The following is a 25,049-nucleotide window of genomic DNA, read 5'->3' as shown; positions in this document are numbered from 1 at the left end:
TGGGCCAGCACCGCCTGGCTCCCCGGGGCTGAACCGCTCTGCTGCGGCTCGGCGCCCACTCAGATCTGCTGCTGCACAGCAGGTCGCCCGCTCTTACCTGGGGGCCAGTTGATGCTGGAGCCATTTGAGATTTTATCACTGTCAGATTTGGCACGTGACCAGCTATGGGGAACAGCTACCGGAGGGCTGGCTGGTGACTCACTGTTCTGGATTAAATCGTACCGGCCATAGGAGTCGTCGATGGAGGACTTGGCTGGAGGCCCGATGCTCAGACCTCCAGGGATAGCACCTGCGGGGGCAGCAGGGAACAAAGAGCGGGGTGACCAAGGGCCCGGGGTCCTCGCTGCCGAGCGCCAGGCCTCGCCCCTGTCAGAGGTCCGCGAACCGTCAGGCCCCGCCTGTCCCGCCTGCCCTGAGAACGCGTGGCCGTTTCAGCAGACGTCGTCCCGGAAAGACTGAAACCCTCAGAGCCGTTTTCGTGCGACACATCGGAAATCTTGATGCAGTGCCCACCCCCGCCCGGCACGGGAAGCTGGCCCGGCGGACCTTTCTGGGGACGACCCGAGTATGTGGTGAGCTGCTGGGTCTGCTGGCCCCCCCGTCCTGCCCCCCTCCGGCCTGCTGCCCTCACTACGGACAGACAAACGGGGCGTGTGAACGTGCCGCGCTGTCCTAACCTTACAGAGACCAGCGCGACGCGCCTCGGGCCACGGCGCCCTCCTGCGCCCAGGGACGTGCCCAGACCGCACGTGACGATTTTCGTGCAGAACTGGCCATCAGAAAGCCTCTCTTTCTTTCCCTTTCAGAATGCTTTATATCAAGAATGACATACCCTATCAAATTTCCTCTGCTGTCTCTACTACCAGGAGATTCGGAGCTGAATCTGATGCTTCACAGCGAGATTGCGCCATGACTACCCGCATTTGCTTCTTCCCCCAAGTATTTGGTTTCCTACTACGTTTTACCATTTCACTGAAGAAAAAAAAAAATCTCCTTTCAGTAGACTCAAATTTTTTGTTGCAGATATAAATAAAAAGTGTGCAGGCTATGTATGACCTATGTATGTTTTTTGCTGCTCTGGGCATTTTCGGTTTCTTCTGGGCTTGGAGCTAAAATCTGGGAGTCGAGGTTTTCACAGATCTGAAGACTGACTAGCCGGGATCCTGTGTCCTCCGGAATAGAACGGAATATTTTTTGTTCAGCTTTCAGTGCTGAGTTCTTAGAAGAGAGCTGCGGGACGCCACACAGCCGGAGGGCCACGGGCAGAGGGCTGGCGACTGGGCCCAGGCGTCCGGCCGCGACGTACCATGCTTGCTGGGGTTCTGGTCGAGAGGAGAAGCAGCACCGGGCAGGTTATCCATCGGGTTGGGGTGTGTCCACTGCGGGAGGCGTGACTGGGACTGAGACGGGTCCTTCACCGACAAACCGCCAGTCATGTCCATGCTGCTGACATTCATGCTTGGATTCAGTCCAGCTGAAAACGAAAACACTATCAGGACACGCACGCCCGTCCTCTAAAGCGGCGGTCCTCAACTTTTGGGGCAGCAGGGACCGGTGCTCCTCTGAGAATCTAAGGCCCGGTGACCTGAGGTGGAGCTGAGGCGGTGATGCTGGCGCTGGGGAGCGGCTGCAAACACAGATGAAGCTTTGTTCACCCGGCTGCAGCGCACCTCCTGCTGTGCGAATAGGTTTCTAACTGGGTCTGGGCCCCTTGCTCTAAATGACCACTTTCTAAAGCTCCCTAGAGAATCAACCTTAAGTCTTAATTCACCGCCAAGCACATTAACTATAGTGTTTAATGCTCGTGGGAATTTTTTTTTAAGGCAAGGCAACTCTTGGTTGACCTCACAGATTGCAAGGACCTTGTCAATTTACAACCCCTTATTTTTTAAATTTACTTTTTACGCCTACCGTACCAGGTCTTCCTAGGTGGTCTCCCATCCAAGTACTAACCAGGCCCAACCCTGCTTAGCTTCCGAAATCAGACGGGATCGGGCTTGTTCAGGGTGGCGTGGCCGTCAACAATTTTTGTCTCTTTAACAATACATATTTCTAGAAATATTATTCTGGGATTAAAGCAAAAATGGTAATAAATAGTCCTGATTAAGTAAGACCAACGACTTTCCCCGTTTTACTTGTGTCAGGGCTAAGCATGGTCCTGAGGCTTCTCGTCCACAGGAAACCGGAACAATTGGGAAAAGCTTTTCTGGCCTCGGGGGCCCGGGTAGGAACCGCTCTCGGAGTTCCGAGGCGTGTTCTAAAGCCCCGCCCACAGCACGCTGGCCGGGGCGATGCGGTCCTACCTCCAGTGAACCAAGTTTACCAAGTGCTCGGAAGGAGCTGATGAATTCAACATCGAGCGACGTGTAAGGAACTTTAATGTGACTATTATGAGATTTTATCAAAATTGTTTTACATCTAATTTTGAAGATTCACTGCACTAATTCTTTCATTTGTACTCAGAAAAAAATCTTTAAGAATAAAGACTAGTGCACTTTATTTTCCAAATGCAGGTTGAGAGGACAGATGGATACTAGGAAGCTGGAGGCAAAGCATTTTAGGGTAATAGAAGCAAATCTGTTTCTAAGACAATTATCCCTAAAACGAGAAGTGTTTACATAAACAGCTAACGTTACACAAGGTACTTGCTAAGTGCTAGGCACCATCCTAAGACCTTTACGTATTAATTTGCTTAATCCTTAGAAAACCTTGAGGCAAGTACTCCCACTCTCGTCAGGGCGATTTGGTAGGAGCGGAGAAAGGACACTATCCGCGGGCAGCGAATTTGCTCCCACGCGCTGGCCTTCGCCCCGGGGGGTTGCATCTCCTGGGCTCCTGACTCCCTCCGGGGCCCCAGGCTTGACCAGCCAACAGACAGACAAGCCCGCAGGGCCCCGGCGTCCTCTCCTGGCCAGCCCTACGCCCGAGGGTGGCAGCGTGTCCCACTGCCCGGTGGGTGGCAAGTGCTGAGTGTGCTCCCTACAGCGAGGGGCAGTGCGTGCAGGCTGACCGGGCCACTTGTCGAGGCCTGATTCATAGACGTCCAGCCACCTCCACTGCAAAACCGCTCCAAACTCCCCCTGCCGCTCAGGCTGGAGGACAGTGGCCGCCGCGGGAAGTCGGCGGGGAACCAGGAGCCGAGCGGACTGCAGGTCCGGCACAGGACGTAAGGTCACCGGCGGCTGTCGCCGGCGCCGCGCCCGAAGGCTCTCGCACTGGAGCGTTCACGGCGCCGGCCCTGCCCGGCGCTCCCGAAGCGGCCCGCAGACAGCCCCGCCGGCCGTTCCGCCCGTGGACGCAGGCCCGCCCGGCACACACACCGCCGGGGCGGCGGCTCGGACCCCGAGACTCACCGAGAGGGTAAGGAGCGAAGGTGCTGGGTGAAGACTGCTGCTCTTTGGTCTGCAGGTCGGGCAGGCCGGGGGCCTGGGGGTGCGGGGGGAAGCTCTCCATGGCCGATTTGCCTGCAGAGGGGTGCAGAGGCAGGTGCGGCGGGGGCGGCGGCGGCTTCACGAGCAGGGCCTGGGCCAGCTGGCGCTGGTGCTGCTGGATCTGCTGCTGCAGGTTAGTGATTGTGCGCGCAACCTGGCGGCGGAGACGCCCGTCAGCGGGGTGGAAACGCCGCGCGTCGGGCTCCACCGTTTCCACGCCCGGGCCACCCCTCCCTGGGCCGACCCCCTCCCCGGCCCGGGACCGGCGAAGACCGGAGCCCGGGCTTCCGGCCGGTGACACCTACTTGCTGCTCCTGCTGTCTCATGGGTCCGGAAACAGTGCGCTGGGCCTGCAACATCTGCTGCTGGATCTGTAAACGTTGGTACGCCTGTTGGGAGGAAAGCACCAAGGGATCGCGAGGCGGCCACGGCGGACGGTTCCATTTCAGTGCGCGAGTTTGAAAACAGGGAAAGTGGCCAAACTCCCCCTGCCACTCAGGCTGGAGGACAGCGGCCACCGCGGTCCCCTTACCATACTGTGATGTAAAAAATGTTTTTAAAAGGAAAAAAATGTTTCCACAACATTGGTAGTGTGCTGGTTTTTACGAAATAACCCAGTCAGTACCCCTGCTTAGAGCTGGTAATCACGTTTGTCAATAAATGTTTTTCAGTTAAGGAAGAGGTCAAAATTCTTCTGCTTGACTCATACAAACTAAAATAAAAAAGAAATGAGGGTAAAATGAAAAACTATTTATTCTTAAAGTGATACGAACTAACGTTGTCCAGAAAAGGTGGCAGAACAGTGGTGACTGCTGTCTCGGACGGGCTCGTAAGAACCAGGGGCCACGTGACAGTCTCGGCCCACGCGGCGCCTGACATACAGACCCCGCCACGTCCGTCACACAGACCCCGTCTACGATGCCGGCTGAAATCATTGCGACTCTTCTGTGCACAGATGCAGAAGGTCTGATCATCTGACTTTCAAAATGTTGACTGAATGTCATAAATTTTTTTCATCCAACATAGCTGTTCTGGGACATTTCTGGCAAGGGGATATATTGAAATAGAATCCAAATAAAGGTAGCGATCATAACATTGGAAATGCCTCATTATTCTGGAAATTATGGAGAAATAAAATATTTCGCTTAAGTGAATCATTATAGGCCCTAAAACATAAGCTAAGAATATACTGAAACTTTACCAATTTTTCTGAAAAAAAAAATATAAAACTGATTTAAAATCTGAACTTATTGAACATAATTCAGCATTTTCAGGGTGTCCTTCAAACTATAGGGAGTCAGTAAAACTACTGCATGAAGAAGATTCTAGACCATCAGTATGACAACGGCTACGTCACGTCGGAATACAGCAGTGTTCTCCGCGTCATGGAGGAGCAGGAAGCTATTTTCCACTATGGCCGGAGTCGTAACTAACATGCTTTGAGGTCAAGGTTGTTTCCCACTGCTGTCGGCTGTAAAAGCAACAGTGCTGTGCCCTGAACCGCCCGCGACAGCTCTCAGGCCGCAGGAAGCCTCACGCCACATGGCACAGCGCCCGTCACCCTCTCATGGATGAAGAAACAGCCCCCAGAGTCCAGCCACAGCCCTGCCCCCTGCGTCCGGAGCTCCGTGTACCTCGTCAACGCTATGACTCGTCTCTGGGACCCTTTCCTCCTCCATCCTACTTCCTGGGAAACCAGACACCCAAACTGGTTAGACGTGTGTCTGACAGGGACGGGTCAGGACTGAGGGGGCCCAGGACTCTTGCGTACGTAATGGTTTGATGACAATGGGTTTATCTATTGAAAATGTTTTTTTCCTTCATGATACCTGGTCATTTTCTAGGAGAGAAAGAAGTTCTTGGACATCTAAATAAATCAGGTGTCAACGTATCAAAGAGAAATGACACCCTGAGTCCTTGGGTGCCTTTGTGGTCAGCATGCATCTAGGGGCACGATGACGTGGCATTATGGTAAAAGAAACAAGACTGTTGAACATTCAAAGTTCAAGGTACGTTAAATTATAAAACCTTCAAGGATCGCTAGGTTACACCAGCCTTTCTCAGCAGGGATTCTGAGAGAAAACTACGTCCTAATTTCTGAGGCACCTACGGGTGTGATGAAGTAGCTTCTCTCTTATGCTTTGAGACTGACATCTGTGTGCCATCCTTGACAGAATTTAGAAAACGCCACTGAAATGGTTTTTGTGTTCTGTGGCTGAGACGAGAGACTGGATGGGAAAGGCCGGCTGAGAGCTCAAGTGGAGACGCGTCTCATCGGCAGATCTGGGCGACTCGGTGAACGCGACGGAGCCGAAGGACTTACAGAGCTCAGGGAACACGCCCGAAGCGGAAAGCGTCCTAGTTCTTTCGACAGTTTAAAACCGTCGCGCGAGTCTCAGTGTCATTCCCCGACGGGGAGAGGCGCCGTCCTGACCAGCTCGGTCAGCCAGCGGGTGCGCTGTGGGCACGTCCCGTGCACGTCCCCCGCGGCACCGTCCGCAGAGCGCCCTGCTCTAGAACCCGCACGGGTCTGTCCACTCACCAGCTGCAGCTGATAGAGCTGGTTCAACATCGTCATATGCTGAGGGTTAATTGGCGAGGTTAATAGTGCAGGGTTGAGACCAATGTTTTTTGCTGCAAACTGCAAAAGCTGTGCTTGAACCTGTTTGACACAAAACGTAGCATTAGGCGTTGAATCGCTAGAGGTATCTACTTGTCTGCGTGGTTTCGAGATTCAAAACTGATTAATGACGACTGTATTTGTCTCATGAGTGGACTTCGAAAGCCACTAAGTTGGCAGGCCCTTTAACATTAGTCAGCATGCTTCTGTGAAGAATGGGGAAGGAAAGCAGGCAGCTGGGGGATGGGCGAAGGGGAGCGCTCGCTTTCTCCAGATGTTTTACTTATGAATTAAATTTCTAGCTATGAATTAACATAGATATGACTGAACTTCCTAATTTCTTTTCTGGGAGTGACTCTGGGTCACTCCTACCAGCAACTGACTTCCTCTTCTGTCAGAGGGACGGTAAACGGCATCACTGAAGGCTGGTGACTGACGGGGAGGGCCCGGGGAGGCAGCTGCTTTTCTGCAGACGGCACCACGCCACCCCACAGGGGCTCGTCCCAGGTTTGCGCGCTCGGGGGGGCGGTGCCCCCGCTCAAGGGGGCCGACAGGCCTCCCGGCGGGCACGGCTGCCCCCGGCCTGGCCTGCGGTGATGCACTCGCGTGGCCCGCCAGCCCGGCCTTGACCGTCAGTCCGCGCCCCACTCGGGGTGCCCCCCACCCGGCCTTCATCGCTCGGAGCCAGTCGGGCGCACGGCACTGGCTCTTTCCACGCTCCTGCCACGTGTGGCGTCCCTTTGCCACAGCGTTTACGCAGGACGATTCTAGGTAGAATGTGGGCGAGCAGTTTTCACTTCAATAGTTGTCTAACGGGTATCAGGAAAATGCTGCTTTTTCCATTAATGGTAAACACGTGAAGTTTTCTTGAAGGATAAATTTATCTAAACTAAGGCGAGCCGACCGAAAGAAAACGTGTTCTGTAAGAGCGCAGTCACAGGGGTGGCACCAGATGGCTGACACTGGGGACGCACGCGCTGGTTTGCCGACCTTGGAGCAGACGCTGCCATCCCCCAGGACCCACCTGTCCCCTCCGCCCCTCACGCTGGAGCGGCTGCGCCGTCAGGTTTGGGGTTGCCCGGCCGTGGCAGCAAGGGGCTGCCCGGACTCTCACTGCCCCGGCCGCCGGGAGGGCTGTGGCTGAGCCGCACCCAGGCCCTGAGCTGTCGCCTCCCGCGCTGGACATGCGAGGACGCAGCGTCCCGTCTACACTCCTGGATCTGGGGGTCCTCGTTGGTGCAGCCGTTTACTCTGCATCCTGACTAGTGAATGTAACTATTATTTCACCCAGGTTTCAGCCATCTCAACTCAGGGCAGGAATCTGGCTTCAAACAATTCTACAGTAATAACCACTCCCAGATAATTTTATAACATATCACTAGACTAGGTCACCGTGTAGTCCTTGTAAGGAGTAAGGGTGGGACAGTTGACCCTAGAACAGTGTGGCGGGTACGGCCCCAGCACCCTGCATCCAAAATCTGTATGTGACTTAAGCTGGCCTCCTGTGTACTCAGAGTCCCAACCATAGATCAAAGACAGTTCAACGTGGGTTTGAACTGCATGGGACCCACGTACGAGTGAACTTGCGCGGTTCACCCCACGTGGTTCAAGGGTCAAGTGTAACTGAAAACTCAGTCCAAAGTCCGTGATTATAGAATGTTCTCAAAATAAACAGTATTAACATGGAAAATTAATGTTATGCTTTAGAGCTACGTAAAACAACAATGGCCTTTTCTTTAATTCTCTTTGATCTTTTCGAAAAGAACTTATGAACAAAAATGACCTAGCGCAAATAAACTCACTTGAAAGTCTGTAACACGCAAACTGTTCTATGTTAACACATTTTCTCGCTAAAGCACGGGCCACCCCTGAGTGCTCTGGGCAGTTTCTCCTCTGTCCTACAAAACAGTCCTGGCTGGCTGCATTCCTCTGCCACCGCCCCAGGACACCTCGCTGGGCCGTGTCCGTGGTCGGGGCTGGCCCTGGCTGCAGGGCCGGGGCACTCCCGGGAGCGATTCCCAGAATGCCTCTGGCCCAGGAGAACCGGACGCCGGATCAAGCCCCGAGGCCTGCTCTTAGCTGTGGGTTAACTTGCTCTCATTTTAAAAGTGATGTCGCTGTGGCACAAGCCACCGCAGAGGCCCGCGCTCGCGTGGCCTCACTCGGTGACGCCGGGGCGCGCGTCTGACCTGAGGGGATAGAAACTGAGGCACTTGAGCACGGAGACTGGGCTGGGAGGAGCTCAGAGGCGGCACGGGCGGCGGCGGCGGCTGTGGCATGGTCCTGGCTTGTGCTGCTCCGCTGCTGCCAAACATACCCAGACTGCCACTCGGTATCTGCAGGGAGAGGGAGGGGGACAGCGGCATCAGAGTCGGGGCGACACGATTTGTCTTCCTAAGTGGGGACGCAACGTGGCTTCCACTTCCTACCACCGTCAACTCGCAGCGAAGTGAATTTTTGTGTGTTCCAACTCAGCCTGTGAAGCTGCCTGTGTTTGTAAATCGCAGACCCCAGCGCCGGGTTTAAAGTGTCAAAACGAGGCTCTCACAACAGAAGGATCTGTGGCAATTCAGTGCCGCCACCGAGAGCACCACGCACGGCTGTCTGGACCAGACACGGTCCCCGAAGGGTGTCTGTCACGAGTTAGAGCGTCACAATGCGCGCGGCTTCCTAACCTGAGAGAACAGCCACGTTTTCAGATACGAAACGTAACTATTATTCCAACAACGAAACCTGAAACCGAATGGACGGCCGGGCCCCGGGATCGGGCAGTAACTGCCTGCACGCGCATGCACACTTCCCGTCTCCTGGGGCCCGCTCGGCGCGGGCGGGGCACTGCCAGGTGGCAGAGCATGTGACGCGCCCACGTCCCACGACACCCCCCCCAGGATTAGCGACGTAGGACTATGGGGCCCTGGAGACTGGGGCGCTGCCGACAGGGGAAGAGGCTGACGGCTGGCACACACGGGACCGCTCGCCCCCTCGACACATCTGGGCAAAGAGACGTCTCGGAGGGGTGTGTGCACGTGCGCGCGCACGCCGGCCTCGTCCGTGAGAAAATCAGTGAGCAGGGAGGTTCTGCCGACGGGAAAAGCAGGACTTGCTCGCACGGCATTTCATTCCAGAGGGTCTGGGGCGGGGAGCGGCTCAGAGAATGAATTGTTCAAAGCCCTCAGGTGCTCCCTCCGGGGACGTCGGACGGTGACGATGACTCCGACGTCCCCAGAAGGGCCACAGGCAGGGCAGAAATGCTCATGCGACTCTCTGAAAAATCACCAGGGCCTGAAAAGAGATGTCGCCTCTCTTTCTGGGAAGAGGACAGGACGTGGTATTGTCCTGCAGAGCAGTGTATTAAGGTTTCGGCCTATAAATGGACCTGGCGACTGAAGGCCACTCCGCTATACGTATCATTTAAACGAGCAGTGAGTTGGTACCAAGGCCGTGGCACTCAAATCGCGTTTTAGTTACGTAAAAGAGAAATGTAATTTTGAAGCATTTCCTTCTTATATCATGGTTAAATCTCAAGAACTGGACCAACTCTTGACACCAGCGCATCATTGGAAAAGACATGCTTAGTGCATTTCGACTACCTTTACGTGTTCAGTCACATTTTAAAATACAGGTACTGATTAAAATAAGGAAGGGCACGCTTCAGACTCTTTGCAAAGGCAGGTGACAGGTGACAGGGAGACCACAGTGGCCCTCTCCCAACAGCCTTACCTGTCTAGAAGAATTCAAGTTTTGCATGCCCAGCCCTGAGGCCATCCCGCCTAGGGCCTGGCTAGGGAGTGCGCTGTTTGAAAGGGGGGGCTTCAGGCTTGGTGAAGGCAAAAATGGTGAAGTCGTGGGCTCTTCCACGAGGCCGCCGTCCTGATTGGAGAAAGAAAGGGTGAGCTGTGTGCGGTGTGCATCCGCAGACAGAGCACAAAGCAGTTTCCCAAGGACGTGTGAGGGGTATGGATGAAGAAAGAATTAAAAGATCAAAAAAGCAGATAACGACAGATGGAGAGCATGAGCAAAAGGAAGAGGGGAAAAAGAAAAGAGAGAAACAGGATTAAGATGCTGTTCGCATTGTAAGGATCACTTTACAAACACATCTATTCGCTAATAACATCCTCATCCGCCACCGACCCTGCCTACGGGCGGGCGTCAGGAGAACGAGACAAGTCTGACTGGAAAACACTTCACAAACGTTTTCAAATCAACGGGTTCCTTTGGAGGAGTTGTTACCAAGGCTCTAAGTATATACGAGGTGGAATTCTGCTGACGTTCAACTGTTTTTGGCCTACGACCCAGCAACTTCATACGGTTTAACCTAATACTCAGTAAGTGCTAAAACAGAATCCTATTAATTTTCTTTGCATTTATTGAGGTCACGCTATGTGCCAGGCCCTTTGCAAATTTACTTTGTCTAACTTCGCGATGAGCCTGTGGTATCATCCCGCACTTAAATTCCAACGTCACCGGGCGCCTGGGATCAGAACCTGGCTGCCCTGGTGCAGGGCGGGGCAGGCACGGGCCTCGCTCCAGCTTCCGGCAGCGGAGCGTGGGGCGAAGGACCCAGCGTCTTTGGGAACAGAGATGGAGCCCCATCTCTTCTCCTGTGGGCCTTTCCCTAATTTGATGGAATTTGATGTGATGCCGTCTCCCCAAGTCTGAAGTCACACCCGTCTAGAGAGGGGACATTACTGCAGGACGATACTGAAAGGAGCGAACTGGTGACTGGGCTCGTTGACATCCGAGGGGACGACCCCCCCCAGACGCCAGCACGCTCTAGTCCCCTTTTCTGAGATTCAACATGCAACGCGTCGTTTCTGGTTGGACGAACTGCGCATATGAAATATGACGGTGACGTGGAAATTTGATGTCCCTCGTCTAGTGCACAAACTGAAGCAGATAACTCTGGTGCGTTCACCCAATAAGATGAATTTCAGTATTTTTTATTCCTTGTATGTAGGAAATAAAACACTACCTCTTTGGAGTTAAACATTTACACATACTAGAAAAAATGGGGGTAAAAATCGCTTAAATGTTACAGCCCAGCAAGTTTCTAGCCTGGCTTCCAGGTATGCTGCTAGACAGGCAGAGCGACCTCAATCCATACCTTGTCGAGAAAGGTGGGGCGGTCCACGGAAGACTCTTTGGAGGTCGGTGGGCGGCAGCCAAGGGCTTTGGTGACCATTCCATTGTAGTCGGTCACCCCCAGTCCACGCTTGTCCATGTCCACCTTCTTTTCCAGCAGAGCGCCTGGAGCACACAGAGCAGAGCGGCACTTGAGACAAAGCGCCCGAGGAGGACGGCCTGTGCCACTGAGGGCAAGGCGACCTGAGACCCCGGGCCCCGGGGAAACGGGCCGTGGCCCTTGCTCCGCCCAGCCGCACGGCCACTCAGGGGCGCCGCTGGCCTCTCCCTGGGACGCACGCCCCTCCTCCCCGCTGGCGTCAGCTCGGGTTGAACAGGATGACGCCCTGCGTCCCGCTCCGGCTCTCGGGCGGCAAACAAGTGCGCTCTCTGTGGTCTACTTAGTGTCACGTTTTCCCCATTTTGAGCTTTCTGTTGGCGATTTGGCCGTTTAAAAAGGCCCCAAGCACAGCGCTGTGCTCCTGGAGGCAGAGGCCACAACGGCCCGCGGAGACGCGTGTTAGGGCCGTGTGGTTCAGGCGTGAGCGACAGCGCCGTGCCACGTCAGCGCTACTGAGTCAACGCCACGGCGCATCCAGGAAAAGAGACAAGTCACCCGTGTGTGTGCGTGTGAGGCCACTCGGAAAGTGCCCACGTGACCTCCGCGGTGTGCGACAAAGCTAAGGGAAAGGTGGAGAAGTGCCTGAATCTGCGGATTCGCAAGATGAATGATTTAAAAAAAAGAGTAAAGCCAACGGCACTGGTGTGAGTTTAGAAGCCAAAGAAATTTGTGGCCCCATGACCGAGGCCCAGAAACACGTGACGGCCTTCTCGGCTAATGAGTTGTTATGAAGAAAGAAGGCACGTGATTACTTTAGAGAAATACGTGTTGGACAAGGTGTGTTTAAACAGAAACACACACTGACAGGCCGGCGGCCCCCAGCCCGTGCCCCTGGGAGCGGCAGCTCGGTGGCTTACTGCTTGGGCGTCTGCAGTGACCTCACGGGACACAGGCTCCACGAGTAACGGGGACCGGCTCTATTTCACATGGAACTGTTTAATGTAATTATCACTATTTTGAAGGTGGCTCCAGAACCGGGGTGCCTGCTCGCTGGCACCCTCTACGAGGTAAGCGCCCGGCCGGCATGGCTGCGCTCCCGCTGGCCCGAGCCAGGCCGTCCTGGGCCAGGAGCGAGCGAGGAGTGTCTCTCAGTATGGGCGTGAGGGCCTGGCGCCTTTCCCATGAGGGTCATTATTATTTCCCCTCGAAACAGAGGGCAACGAATTTATCTATTTGTCGAAGCTCTGGAAAAAAACTTAAAAAGCAAACATGCTTCAATGTGGTATCTGGCCATTCGTCCCCAGAGCCCACCAGTCCCAAGAGACTCGCTACGCGGTTAGCGTACATCACGTGGCCACTCCTTCGCCGTGGCCTGGTCCTGTCCACCCAGCAGGTACTCAGCTGCGAACCTGCGACTACAATGAAACGCTTCTGAAAACCCAAACTCCACAAACTTGAACCTTCAGAAAAAGTGACTTTAAGGGTGTCACATTACTCACTCATGGCCTGATCAAGATTCATATTATTACTCTTCAAGGCCTCTTCAGCTGGCTCTCTCTGTGTGGGAAACGGAGCTTTCGTTAGAATCGCGCGTTACGAAGGGAATGCTCACACGCAGTCGATCACTATCAGCTTAGGGGGGTATGCTGCGGCATTAACCTAACGTCATTAGGTTTGGGGGCTGGAAATACTTTTCTTTGTCCCTGCGGCGCCGCCGGCGTGCGCACACGCGGGCACTGCGGCGGGACGGGCCCCCGCGCTCGCGAGCCGCCCCTCTCCGTGCCCCTCTCGTGCCGGCCGCGGTGGGGCAGTCGCTGTGAGAGGCAGAGCGCGGAGGCTCCTTCTCTGAGCCACGGGCTCCAGGCTCTGCTGCCAGCTACTTCTCGCCAAGAAATGTAAACACGGGACAGGTAGATTCATTCGGACAACGACCCCGTGACGCACAGACCGGCGCAGGAGCCGCTGGGTGAATGTGGCCTCCTGGGCGGCCATGACTCTTCCTCCCAGCATTTCGTACAGGACCGGGCTGGGCCGCCCAGCCACCTGCCCCGCCCCGCGTCGGAGGCCACGTGGAGCACGTGCTGCCCCCCTCTAGACAGGGCCCGAGCGGGACTCGCTCCTCAGCGACATCGCGGAAACGAGCAGGTAAACACTGGTGTGGGCAAAGATCGGAGGGCCCAGACGGCAGGGGCGGGCGGCTCCCCGCTGCCTGGACCCTCGACGTTCGGCCTTCGGGACTGGACGGACTGTGACACGTTTCCAGAGGAGCACCCTGTGATTCTGAACTGTCCCTGCACGTGACTGGACACTCAGGGGCCACACAGGTTTGGTGAGCTCTCTCCCTGGACACGAAGCTTTTACTTCACCCCGTTTTCTCTCGTGACCTTTGCCAGTCTGCTGCATAAACTAATACAAGCTAACTTTTAAGTATAAACGAAAAATAGAGAAAACTGTATAAACCAGTGAGAGTTAAAAACCACCCTGCATTTCCCACACCTTTCTTGCTGGGGGCGACGGGGCTCTGTGCTCTAGTTCAGAGCAGTGACCCCTGCACGCGGGTGCCCAGGTGAAGGGAAATTTAGGAGCCGGGTTATGACCCCAACCTCAGCCCCGTCACACATCGCAAACGGGGACGGGGCACAACAGGGCCACACGCGGGGGGAGCAGTAAAACGAGAGAGCGCAGTCACCGGGAAGCCCATGTCTGTGAGTTGTTTGACGAGCCGGTTCACGACCCAGGTCTCGTCCTGCTTGCCGGCCGTCTTCATGCCCTGGAAAAAGTGCGAGCAAGGGAGAGCCCATGAGTCGCGCGTTCCTTCTAGAAACGGGGGCTGCCTACAATTCGCGGGGGTGTTACAGTCACGGGACCGTTTCGTGTTAACGCTGACAGTGCTGAACTCCGCAAGGCCCCTGCCCGTGGCTCGTGGCTAGCACTGCGGAAGGCTGCAGGGTGCACGCGATTCACGGGCTTAAGAAGGCCCGATAATCACTTCTCCTCTCCAGAGACTGAACTGGGTGCATCGCAGATACGTGCCGCCTCCATTATCAACGAATCGTCATCACTGCCGCCTTGAACACGGCCCTAGGCGGATACGACGTGAAGTGCCCTCAAGATTACACGGTTTTGCCCTTTCTAAGCTTTGTTCTAAAAGGCGACATGATGCGGAGGGTTCTTTCCAACAGATGCATAGGCAACGAGGAGGGACAAAAAACCTGTTAGTTTTAATAACTATTCACTCAACTACTAATCTGCATAGAGAAAAAAGCGAACTAGGATGCAGAGGACGGGAGAGAGGGGCCGTGGGCGCAAACGGCACCGCAGGGCCCAGCGAGCACGGCGGGAAGCCTTTCCTCCCTGCCCTCCCTCTGACTCTAGAACTACGAGGATGCTCATGATGCGATAATACAATACGGAAAAGTCCTCCTCTAGAAATATTCTCAGTGCTTTTCAAAACCGAGCTGCCTTCACCGCAGAATGGGGCACAAAAGGGGGTATTAAACCAACAGGCTCTCCTCCCCCCGCAAGCTGCTTATCTGGGGGCTATTTTAGTCATTACCATGAGGCCACAGCCAGACTCACCAAGATGACACGATATTTTAATTTGCCAATTTGATATTTCTGGCCCTATCATTCACTGGATTATTTGCGGCCTGATGTAAAAAGCCTCCTTTTAGATGTCTGCATCCACTCCTTATGCTCAGAGAGCCTGATTTTAGTTTCTGGGTTCTGCTTACTGCTAATTGAATGCTTGTTTAAAAAAATTAATTTTTTGGAACAGTCACTATGTTCATATGACTTGGAGGCAGACAAAGGTATCCATAAAATTATCTTCCCCCGCCCACCTGCTGTCTCTTAGGCCTCATTCTCTGCACGAGGAAACCACTCCAGCAGTTGCTTACTTGTCGTTCCGGAGTTTTTAATGCAGCAGAAGCCATCGCTAGTGTGTGTGCTGCACTCACACGCACGCGTGGTGTGCTACGCACACATTGTTCCTACCTGGCCTTTTTAATGAACAGTATTCTCTGGTGATCTTTCCATATCAGCGTGTGTTTACAAAATTCCTTTCAAAAAACTCTGTTTAGCTTTCCGTAATATGACTGTGGCATAATTTAGCTAGTTACCCCATCAATGTACACTTATTTTCATTTTTTTACAACAAAAAAGCTAAGCTAGTAAACGGCACACAAACGCCACCTGCCGCGCCCACGCCCAGCGCGAGTGCTGCCGTGCCTGAGTGTGGGTGTGTTTGTGACTCTGACGCGAACTGTCCTTCGCTGGGTTTCACTCATATCTGTTCTCACCAGCAGGGCAGGGGAGGCCGCCTGTCGCATGGCTCTGCAGACAGAGCATGTAAATGAAACGTCTGCATTTGCGCTGGTCTGAGAGGTTAAAAGCGCATCTCTCAGGGCTGTTGTCCATCGAACTCCTCGCGAGCCAGGCTGATGTCCTTCCGTAAGTTCAGGAGCTGTTTTCCTTTTCTATGGCTCATCTATCCACGCTCTTTGCTTATTTTTCTACTGGATTACTGGTTGATTTAAAAACAAATCTGTTCCTAGGACCGTTTTTATGCACATATGGGAGACAGCTCTCTCCGCGATAAGAGTTACAAACACTTTTTCTCCAGCTGTCCATTTGTCTTTTGACTTGGATTATATTTTCTGTCATGTAGTTTTTATGTTTACCTACTACGGTTTCTAAGTCTTTCACTTTATGGCCTTTTGATTTTTAGCATAGTCAGAAAGGACTCTCCCACGCCAAGACTTTTTAAAAATCATTCATGTTGCTATATTTTTGTTTTTCGTATTTAAATTTGCGCTGCACATGGACTTCCTCCCAGTGTGCAGAGGAGCTGAGGACCTCACTTAGGTCCCCAGACAGCTGCCTGTTTCTTTTAGGGCAACCTGACGTCTGCCTCCAAAGTCCTCAGACTTCCGGGTCTCAGGACCCTACTACCCTCTCAAAGGTTAAGGACCCTAAAGAACTTATGTCCACATGGATTGTGTCTACCGGTATTTACTATATTAGAAATTAAAACTGAGAAATGTAGAAAATATTTATTAACCTAAAAAATAACAAGGGTCAGGCCTGGTTAGTACTTGGATGAGAGACCACCTAGGAAGACCAGGTGCTGCGGGCATAAAAAATAATAATAAAATAAAATAAAATAATAATAATAATAAAAAATAAAAAATGAGGGATTGTAAGTTGACAAGGTCCTTGCAATCTGTGAGGTCAACCAAGGGTTGCCTCGCCTACAAAATAAAAAAAAAATTAAATAAAAAAATAATGATAACACGCCCACTATGTTCCTATAAACAGTACTTTTAACAGAAAACGACTGTATTTTCCGACACGGAAACTCCCAGGAGGCGTGGGGGGGGCACGGCGGGGCGGGGCGGCTCCCTGCAGCCCCCGTGTTCCTGCGACTGTCCCTGCACCTGCTTCGCTGCGACAGCGACCGAGCGGTGTCCAGCAGACGCCCCCCCCAGGCTGAGGGGAGCCCCCCTCCCCTCCCCTCGTGTCAAACCGCACGTGTGTCCGCGGCGCGCCGGCGCGGGGTCCTGGCGCCACGCACCTTTTGGAGTCCCTTCTTGGGGGCGTTCCCCCAGGAGCTGCAGGAGGAGGTGCTTTCCTGGGAGGCGGCGTTGCTCCACATGCCTCCTTCTTCGTCTTCCCACTGACCGGGGCCGAGGCTCATGTCGTCCCCACCACTGCCCCAGCCTTCTTGCATAGATTTTGAAGCTAGAAAGAGAGTGAACACGAGCGCGTCAACTTCCCCGTTCCAGAAGGCCAGGGCGCCGTGCGACGTCATGGGGCGGGAGGGCAGGACGAAGGGCTGCGCTTCCTGTCACCTACCTCTTCCGCACTTCCTCTCCCCCGCACTTAAGGACTGAATTTCTCTATTAGATACACAATGTACACGTGTGTATTTTTTTTTCTTCAAATGCTAGCTATTTGGAGCGCGTGCTGTTCCGAACCCCCCTCGCCGACTAGAGATCACTTCGAAGCATGAACGTTCTAAAAATAAACCCTGGGCGCTACCGGAGAAGGTGGCGATCTCCACGTGATATTATCAAGTGGCCGGGAAGACGCAGCGTCCTGAAAACCTCACTGTCCTCCCTGAGGTTCTTAACGCTCGCCCGACCTCAACCCGCGGCAGGAGGCTGCGTGGGGCGGCACCGCTTCGGCGCGCCCACGCGGGTCGCCTGGGGACCGCGGGGAAGGCGCCCGGTCTGCCTGGCCCCGGGGGCCCGTTGCTGACGAGCTCCCGGAATAGCTGGGAGGAGACAGCGGAGGCCTCGGGCAGATGGAGCTACACGCTGAGGACTGGGTTTTGATGCCAGGATATTATTTTTTCTCCTTTCTTAAAATACGACATGATTTCTGCTGCAAAGTTTACCTAACATTTTCACTTCCTGGGAGGAGATGAAGAAGGCCGAGGATGGGGTGGCAGCACCGTCGGCTGGAGCCTGAGAGACAAGGAAGGTCGGGTGACGCGCACCAGGCAGACAGGCGTGTGATCGCGTCTCCGAAAACGAGTGATAAACAGACACGCCGCCTCGGAACGGCACGCCCGTCTAACCGCCCAGGAGCGGCCTCGTCCTTTAGAGCGCCGCGGGAAGTCGCACGAATGGCGTGAACAACCCAGCGGGACGGTGGGTACGTGAAGCATAGCCCTGTGTCCAGTGTCAGCGAAGGGACAAAACGTAGAACCACTCGAGCCGCATTTTAAAACCTAAGACACTTAATGACGTTCGAAGAGCACGTGACACTTCTGCGGCCCCGCGAGCGGTTAACTGCAGCGTTGGCCGTAAAGTGGCAGCCGCCCTCACGCTCCCGCCGGTGCCGGCTGTGTCACGCTGCGGAACACGCACACGTGACGGCGCGCCCGGGCGCGTGCGGCCTCGGCGTTTGTAAGAAGGCGTATTGCACGTCTGCTCATCGCGCTTTTGGATAACGCGAGGAACAGGCAAACCGACTTTCCTTTCCTTTGAGAAAAGGAAAGGAAAAGCACGAACCTGGCGCCCCCCAAAGCATGCCTCTGCTTCCAAGGCGGACGCAGGGCGGGAATCGTCGGACTGCCGTGCAGGTGAGTGTGCCTCGAAACCGGGTCTCGGAAAGGACAGACGGACGGCCCGGCCTGCCCAGCTCGCTCAGCGAACGGCAAGTTCCAGCCGTGTCAAGTGGCGGCAAGGAGAATGCCGGAGCATTGGGAACGCGGGGGACTGTCTCCAGCAGACACGCGACAGCACTGCTTGGCTGATGGACCGATTCATTCATTCACAAGGCAGGCGGGGCTTCTGCTGGAGCTCCTGTGCTCACGCATCAGACCTGGCAAATGTGTCTCTGCCGTCTCAGTGTAATGTTAACGTGTAAATAAGATGAGGATAGTGTCCTAAAAATTCATTCTTAGACTTCAGTAAAAAACATCCTTCTAAATAAAACACTGACCCTCTTCAAAACTGCCCAATCGGGCCGGCAGAACGCTGGGCTCACCTGGTTTGCACAGGGCTGGGGCGGAAGTGGGCGCGCCGGCTCTCCCGAACGGCACGGCGGCTTCGGCGGGCTGGTCCCACCCGCTGCCGCTGCTGGGCGGCTTGCCCCATGCTGCTGTGCCGTTATCCACCAGGGTAGAAGGGGAGGATGGTTCTCCCCAAGAATTTTCGGCCTTTGAATGAACATTAGGCATTTCTCCCCAGCCTGAAGAAACTGAAGGGGGTACCAAGGAAAAGAGAAAATGGTAAAAGTGAAACAGAGAAAGTAACAACGGTATTTTTGAATCTGAATGATTCCGAGATAATATTTAGGATGGCTTTCAGTAGAAAGTGAAAAGGAGACATTAATCAGATTCATTTAGCTTCTTAAACTTGCAATTTTATCACTCGTGACTCCCATCCACTTAAAACTGCAAGTCCCTTAACGCTAAAGACGATTAAATGCGACGTAACAGGGTCTAAAAGAACAGTCTAAAACTAATGGTTAAGAAGCACTTTTTAAAAAATTTCTGGTATCATATGTAATGGCCTAAAAGAAATTTTGTGTTACATTATTTTCTTATAAGAAAAATTTACAAGTTGTGAATATATACTGAAAAATTATTCTTGCTTATCTTCTGACCAACCATCGAAGACACAGATCCGAGGGAATGAGAAGACGGCAGATTAAACACGTGCAGACATAGTAGGTCCAGTTCTCGGGTACCGCTGAGGTGGGGGAGGGGCTGGGGGAGACCTGAGGTCTTTGTCTTGAAGTATGCGAACATATTTTAAGTGGAGGGACTGTGGATCAGGGTTTTCTGGGAATTCCTCCTGCGTTCCTTTGGCCAGTCCAGTCGCCACAGCATCCTGATCAGGGGCTGGTACCTGATAAGGGGACCTCGTGAATCCAGAAGGCTTATGGCATTACCACCTGTAGCACAGAAGAGGTCATGGGACCAGGCAGCAGTGAGGTCTCCCCTATTTACCTTTTATGTTACATACGTAAACTTAATTTTTCCAAATTAATGCGAATTCTGATCATTTTGCTTCGCCCATAAGCTCGCTTGACACCATTGGTAATCATACTGATAGCTCCCTATCCCTTGCAATTTTCATATAGCTTCCCAAAGACAGAATGAGAATGTTTTAAACGCTAGCTGAAGACCAGAAGGCATAAGATGCAAGCAGCCAGATTTAAAATTCTATGGTCGCAACATGGATATTATCATCTCAATTATATAACATTCATTTTCTGACTAAAATAGCATGGAATTAGTTCCCTTGATGCTCTTTATTCTAATAAAATGCAATAATATTGATTAATGACAAAAAGACATGCAACCTATAAATCATTTTAAATTACAAGCTCTATGCTGAGCAATATAGTACATAAATTACTACCAGTAATGGGGAAGTTAGCCCAAATCAGTTATTGTTGACAATTGCTAACTATACTATTACCTATAATTACAAAGAAAACAATAATGTATTTTGGGAGAAGTAATTTTACAAATTGAAAGGGGAAAATTAAATCAGAAACATAAACATAGCTGATAAAAATTATGGATGTTTTGGGATAAAGATAAAATAATTTAGGTGTTCCTAAAGGTCAACTGGCTGTAAAAACACTGATTTATTATAGGTAATTAAATAATGAATTCACCTAAAATCTGTTTGCCAGTCTCATACTTCCAAATTTCTTTGAAAGGCAATACTCATTGTTTAACTAAACCCAAACTAAGAATAAATATCAAGACTATGGTAATTATAGTTAATTGATAGTCATAGAGAGTTTTTAATTCTATTAAAGCACACAGATTTCTACAGGACATTTTTATTTACAAGGCAAATGATTTGCAAGCAGCATGTTTCAAAATCTTAAAAACAAATGGAAGAATAATTACTCAAAGTAAAAAAAAAAGAAAAAAAAAAAGCCAGTATTTCCATTTTAAGTTGATCTCTGGCAAGAATGTAATTTACCTATAATGCCGAACTAAAGTATATGTGAGAATGTGTGTACCACCAGACACTCGAAAGGTCCTAGAAGAGATGTTAAAAACAGAAGCACGCTAGATCTTTTCAGCAGATAGAAGATAATCTTAAATACGTACCTCTAAAATAAACAATCTCTGTTGTTCAGTGTGTATTGCTGAAGTGACTTTGGTGTGCCTTTTGTTAATTTCACAGAGATTTTTTAAAATTTGGGCTTAATGAGACAGAACAGATTTCTATCTCATGCTTAAAATATTGATGTTAAAAAATTTTAAAACAGTCCTTCAAATATTATGTTTTTTGGCAAAATACTTCTGCACCATGGGGTTCAGAAACCATTATCTCCCTTCCTCAATTGAACAAATACAGAATAAAATAACAATAAAAATGTTGTCAGTATACGTTGTTTCATTCAGTTTTAAATATACCTTCTCCATCTTTCCATCAGAATGGTGACAGTTAAGTGCTAAGTAGTATACACATGGCAGACTGACATAAAAATGACCAAAGCAGATGAGGCCAGGAAACAGAACCAAGGGAAAGAGTCTATATCTGACTTATCTTAAGTAGTACAGACAGGTAAGTCGGCAGCTGGCAATCTTTCTTCTGTGAAATAAGAAATGAATTCAAGCTTGTTCCACGGATGCTACTTACATGATTTTACAAGCGTGGCAGGCGGTCCTTTTTGGGAAAAAAAGTTCAGTTAAAAAGTGGCCAATTACAATTAAGTGAAGGGAAGAAAAAGACAAAGGACTACAAATTCAGCTGATTAAGCATCCGAGTGCCTGCCCTGTGCCCGGCATTTCAGGTGGTGACTTAACCGTGAATGAGATGGGCTTCTGCTCTTTCCATGTAATGTAAATTCATTCTAATGCTTGGTTGGCTACTGGCTTATTGAGGGCAGAGCAGAATCAGTAGCTACAGCATGATCAATTTTTTATATTTGAAGTCAAGATAGGTATAAAGTGAAGCTTTATGCAGAAGAGTCTGCTCTGTGCGATGGCGAAGTGTACCACTTTTAAGAATGCCTTGTTTCATGCCATTTATTTGACACTTCTGTTCCAAATTCAGGGGACTCTGTCTGCAGACGAGGGTCTTTTCCAAAAGCTGGCCATGTGGCCCTGAGATGCCCAGCACCGTGTCATGAGAGCGTCTTTCGCCCGCCTTCCTGGGTCGCACAGAGGGCAGGTATTAGAAACAAGGGAAAAAAAATCTCGGTTTTTATTTTAGCTCATTAATGCAGATTTTGAATGTGCTAAATCTGTCTTATTGAGATGTGGGTGGCCGACCGGCTCCTCAGCTTCTCATTCTGAAGCGAGGGGGTACCCAGAGCTGGGCCCGAGCAGCAGCCCCTGCTCATTTACACGGATCTCCCGCCCCCCGCTCTGGCCCCACCTCCTGCAACTCCAGCCCCGCTTACCAAGTCCCCCCACAATACTATCCAAACCAAACCGAGTAAAGCTCCGAGTAAAGCTCCGTGGGCATACAAAACAGAGGCTCAGATTGCTCTTCTCTTAGTCACCGCTGCATGGTGCTTAAAATAGAGGCCCTCGGGGGGAGGGGTCGGCATCTATTTCTGAAGGTCCAGCGCCGAGCAGCTGGGCTCTGGCGGCAGCGAGCTGGCTCACGCCGTCTGCGGGGGGCTGTTCTGGCATCGTCTACACCAGACGGTGAGGTGAGCACAGGGCAGGTGAGCGCGCAGGACAGGTGTCCCGCAGGGCGGCCGACGCTCTCCAGCTTCTGCTCTCAACGAGACTTAGGGAAATGACGTGCATTTTACCTGCCCAGGTAGGGAATTCCTAAAGGCAGTGTGTTCCCAGATTTAACTTAGCAAACGGGTGACCTGCCTCTCCCATGATTCAGTCACACGATCTCTGCCACTGGTTAGAGTATTTGTGCCAGAAAACTAAGTGATAAAGCAAATAAGATGTCTCTAGATTAAGCACTCCAACGTGAAGTCGGGCTTCCCTCTGGCCGAAGCCTTCGACATGCATGGGACGACCGCAGTGACCATCGGCTCGGACGCCTGGCGGCGACTTGCGGGACATTTCTGAGGAGCTGAGGAGAACAGGTAGTGAGTGGGTAGCTGAACGTTCTGGAGTGAGATGCGCGTTAGCAGCATACGCCTGCTTTTCTGGCCGGCAACGAGGTACCAACATTCCACTTCAGCCGCAGTTGGAAGATGCCCCTCAGCAGAGCTCATGGCCCCACGCCGCTGTGTCGCTCATTAGAGTCGGATCAAGCTGTAACGGTCTTCACGTTTGATTCCAAATGAACTGTCCAGACGCCTCTCTGCCACGGCACCCCGAATCCCTCTCAGATCCCCTAAACGTTCCGGTGCGACCTGACGGGGTCAGGAGTGAGAGGGTCTCTCTCCCAACAGTCTCCCTCGATTTCACTGACTGAGGATCTGTTCTTTACCAAAAGATTTATTAATGAGTACTCAGCGTTCTCCCGCATCTGCTGACCGACTTGCCAGCACCCCGGAATATTCAGCTCTCAGTGCGCCAGGTGACCAGGCTGCTCGGTGCTTCTGGGGTCTGCTTTCGCCCCCTTCGAGGCACAAGTATCCGCTAGGCTTGCGCCACTAGCTGTCAAAACAGGCCGGCTGGTCCCCAAGGACTCGGTAGCTCGCTGCCACAGCGAGGCACGAGTCAGCGGTCCTGCGCGTCTGGCCCCCAGACACACTGTCACGGGGGCCGTGACCAGGGGAGGGGCCGCGCCGGGCCAGCCTGCACGACCCAACAGCCTACATTAGTTCGGCCTCGCGCATGCTCCTCAGGGGCATTTCTCTAGATTAATACTGTGTCCCAGCTCCGGAATGGGTTCGAACGAGGCCCAAATAATCTGTTTGCGAAGCTACGCTGCTCTTCCTAAATTAACAGCAGATTTCCTCAGGCTCACAAGGAAACTGGTATCAGTATAACAGGACTTGGACAAAATGACTGTGTAGCATTTATTTCTATAAAACTAGACACATAAAAAACATGTTATTGAGAAACCATATTTTGTAAGAGATCAGGACCCTTAAGAGGTAATGATCAACAACGTGAAACGCAAACTCTGAGATAGCAAAGATTTTGTAAACTCGGCAGAGGCGAACAGCAAAACGGCAGAATACCTATGAAAGGCCAGCTTTACGAAAAGCAGAACGTCATTGGACGGTCGTCAGGTGTACGGCTTTGTCAGGGGTGGAGCGTCCCCGCCGATCTGAAAACCTGTCTGGGTGCGTGTGTGTTCAAGCCGCTCGCCACCCCGCAGCCTCGCAGAGCTGTTTCTGTCGCCCGCCACTGCCCCGGGCTGCCCAGGCGTCGCGATGCCCTACAAGGGGGGCCAGGGGCTGTCATGTGTGACAACCAGTGGAGGGGACGAAGGGGAAGCAGCACACTGTCACCGCTCTGAGGGGAGCTGGTCAGAGAGCACGGCTGTTCCTTCCGCGGCCCCAAGAGCAGCTTGCTCTACGAGGCGCGGTGACGGAGAGGCACCGGTCACCTGCCAGTCCCGAGGGTGACCAACTCTGCTCCCTTGCAAAAGAATGCTGGGCTCAAGGCCGGGACCTGAGCATCGCGGGCGAGGGCAGGATAATGGCTCAATGCAGCAGCTCTGCGTCGCGGTGGAAAGAGACCAATGTCATAAACGAAAACCTCACTAAGTGACCCCGTCACATTGGGCACTACACTGAACTTGACAGAGGTTCTGCAGATGGGCTTCTAATATGGAAAACGTGTGTTTAACCCTTTGTCTCTGTCAAGCGAAAACAAAATTCACGACTGCTTCTACGCCTCTCCTTCACGTCATCTGCTATAAAAACGCCAGCCAGGGGATGAGGCACGTCTACTGAGAACGAGCAACTGTTTACTTCTAAATCACATGCCTGGACCACGCGGCGGTCAGGACAATTTTTTGAACCCGGTCTCTGCATCGGGCGTCAGGCGCTCGGCACGCTGCTGCCTTCCATGAAGCTGCCTATCGCAGCAGCCCGAAGTTGAAGGAAAAAGCAAAACCACACTTTTCAGGCCCCCTTGTAGGTTGGGTTTTGGATGCCAATTCGATTCCATACGTAAAATGACTGAGTGAGTGACCATGGAGAAAAGCAAGGTCACCCTGAGTCTTGTCTTTATGGCATGTTTATGAAGTTCGGCGATGCCATGAGACTGGCCGGAGTAACGAACATGCTGATTGCAGAATCAGGGTTCGAAAAGATCTCAAGAGGCTGTGGGACCGGAATTCAAGTTTACGGGGAACCAAGTTCTACACTTGGGACCAAGTGGCCAAATGTACAGCAACAGTCCCGAGCCAGAAGGGGCTTCAGGGTGGCCTTCGCAAAAAAAAAAAAGGACTTCGGG

General features: G+C 52.3%; 1 protein-coding gene and 1 pseudogene across 2 annotated transcripts in view; both read right to left on the bottom strand.

Moving 5' to 3' along the window:
- Positions 1–25,049, bottom strand: part of TNRC6C (trinucleotide repeat containing adaptor 6C) — a 71,786-nt gene that overhangs the window by 10,697 nt on the left and 36,040 nt on the right. For both annotated transcript variants that reach the window (XM_016143204.2, XM_036223050.1), the window contains exons 5-16: positions 18,731–18,943; positions 16,809–16,975; positions 13,923–14,003; positions 12,733–12,790; positions 11,156–11,298; positions 9,772–9,921; positions 8,241–8,387; positions 5,974–6,093; positions 3,737–3,820; positions 3,354–3,585; positions 1,307–1,474; positions 98–289 (exon numbers count right to left, since the gene is read on the bottom strand). In XM_016143204.2, coding sequence (XP_015998690.2) covers positions 98–289; positions 1,307–1,474; positions 3,354–3,585; positions 3,737–3,820; positions 5,974–6,093; positions 8,241–8,387; positions 9,772–9,921; positions 11,156–11,298; positions 12,733–12,790; positions 13,923–14,003; positions 16,809–16,975; positions 18,731–18,943 — 1,755 coding nt within the window. The remainder of the gene's footprint in view (positions 1–97; positions 290–1,306; positions 1,475–3,353; positions 3,586–3,736; positions 3,821–5,973; positions 6,094–8,240; positions 8,388–9,771; positions 9,922–11,155; positions 11,299–12,732; positions 12,791–13,922; positions 14,004–16,808; positions 16,976–18,730; positions 18,944–25,049) is intronic.
- On the bottom strand, positions 1,905–2,023 carry LOC118604507 (annotated as a pseudogene).

Source organism: Rousettus aegyptiacus, unplaced genomic scaffold, assembly GCF_014176215.1.
Source record: "Rousettus aegyptiacus isolate mRouAeg1 unplaced genomic scaffold, mRouAeg1.p scaffold_m13_p_6, whole genome shotgun sequence".
NCBI lineage: Eukaryota > Metazoa > Chordata > Mammalia > Chiroptera > Pteropodidae > Rousettus > Rousettus aegyptiacus.
This window is presented reverse-complemented; position numbering and strand designations above follow the sequence as displayed.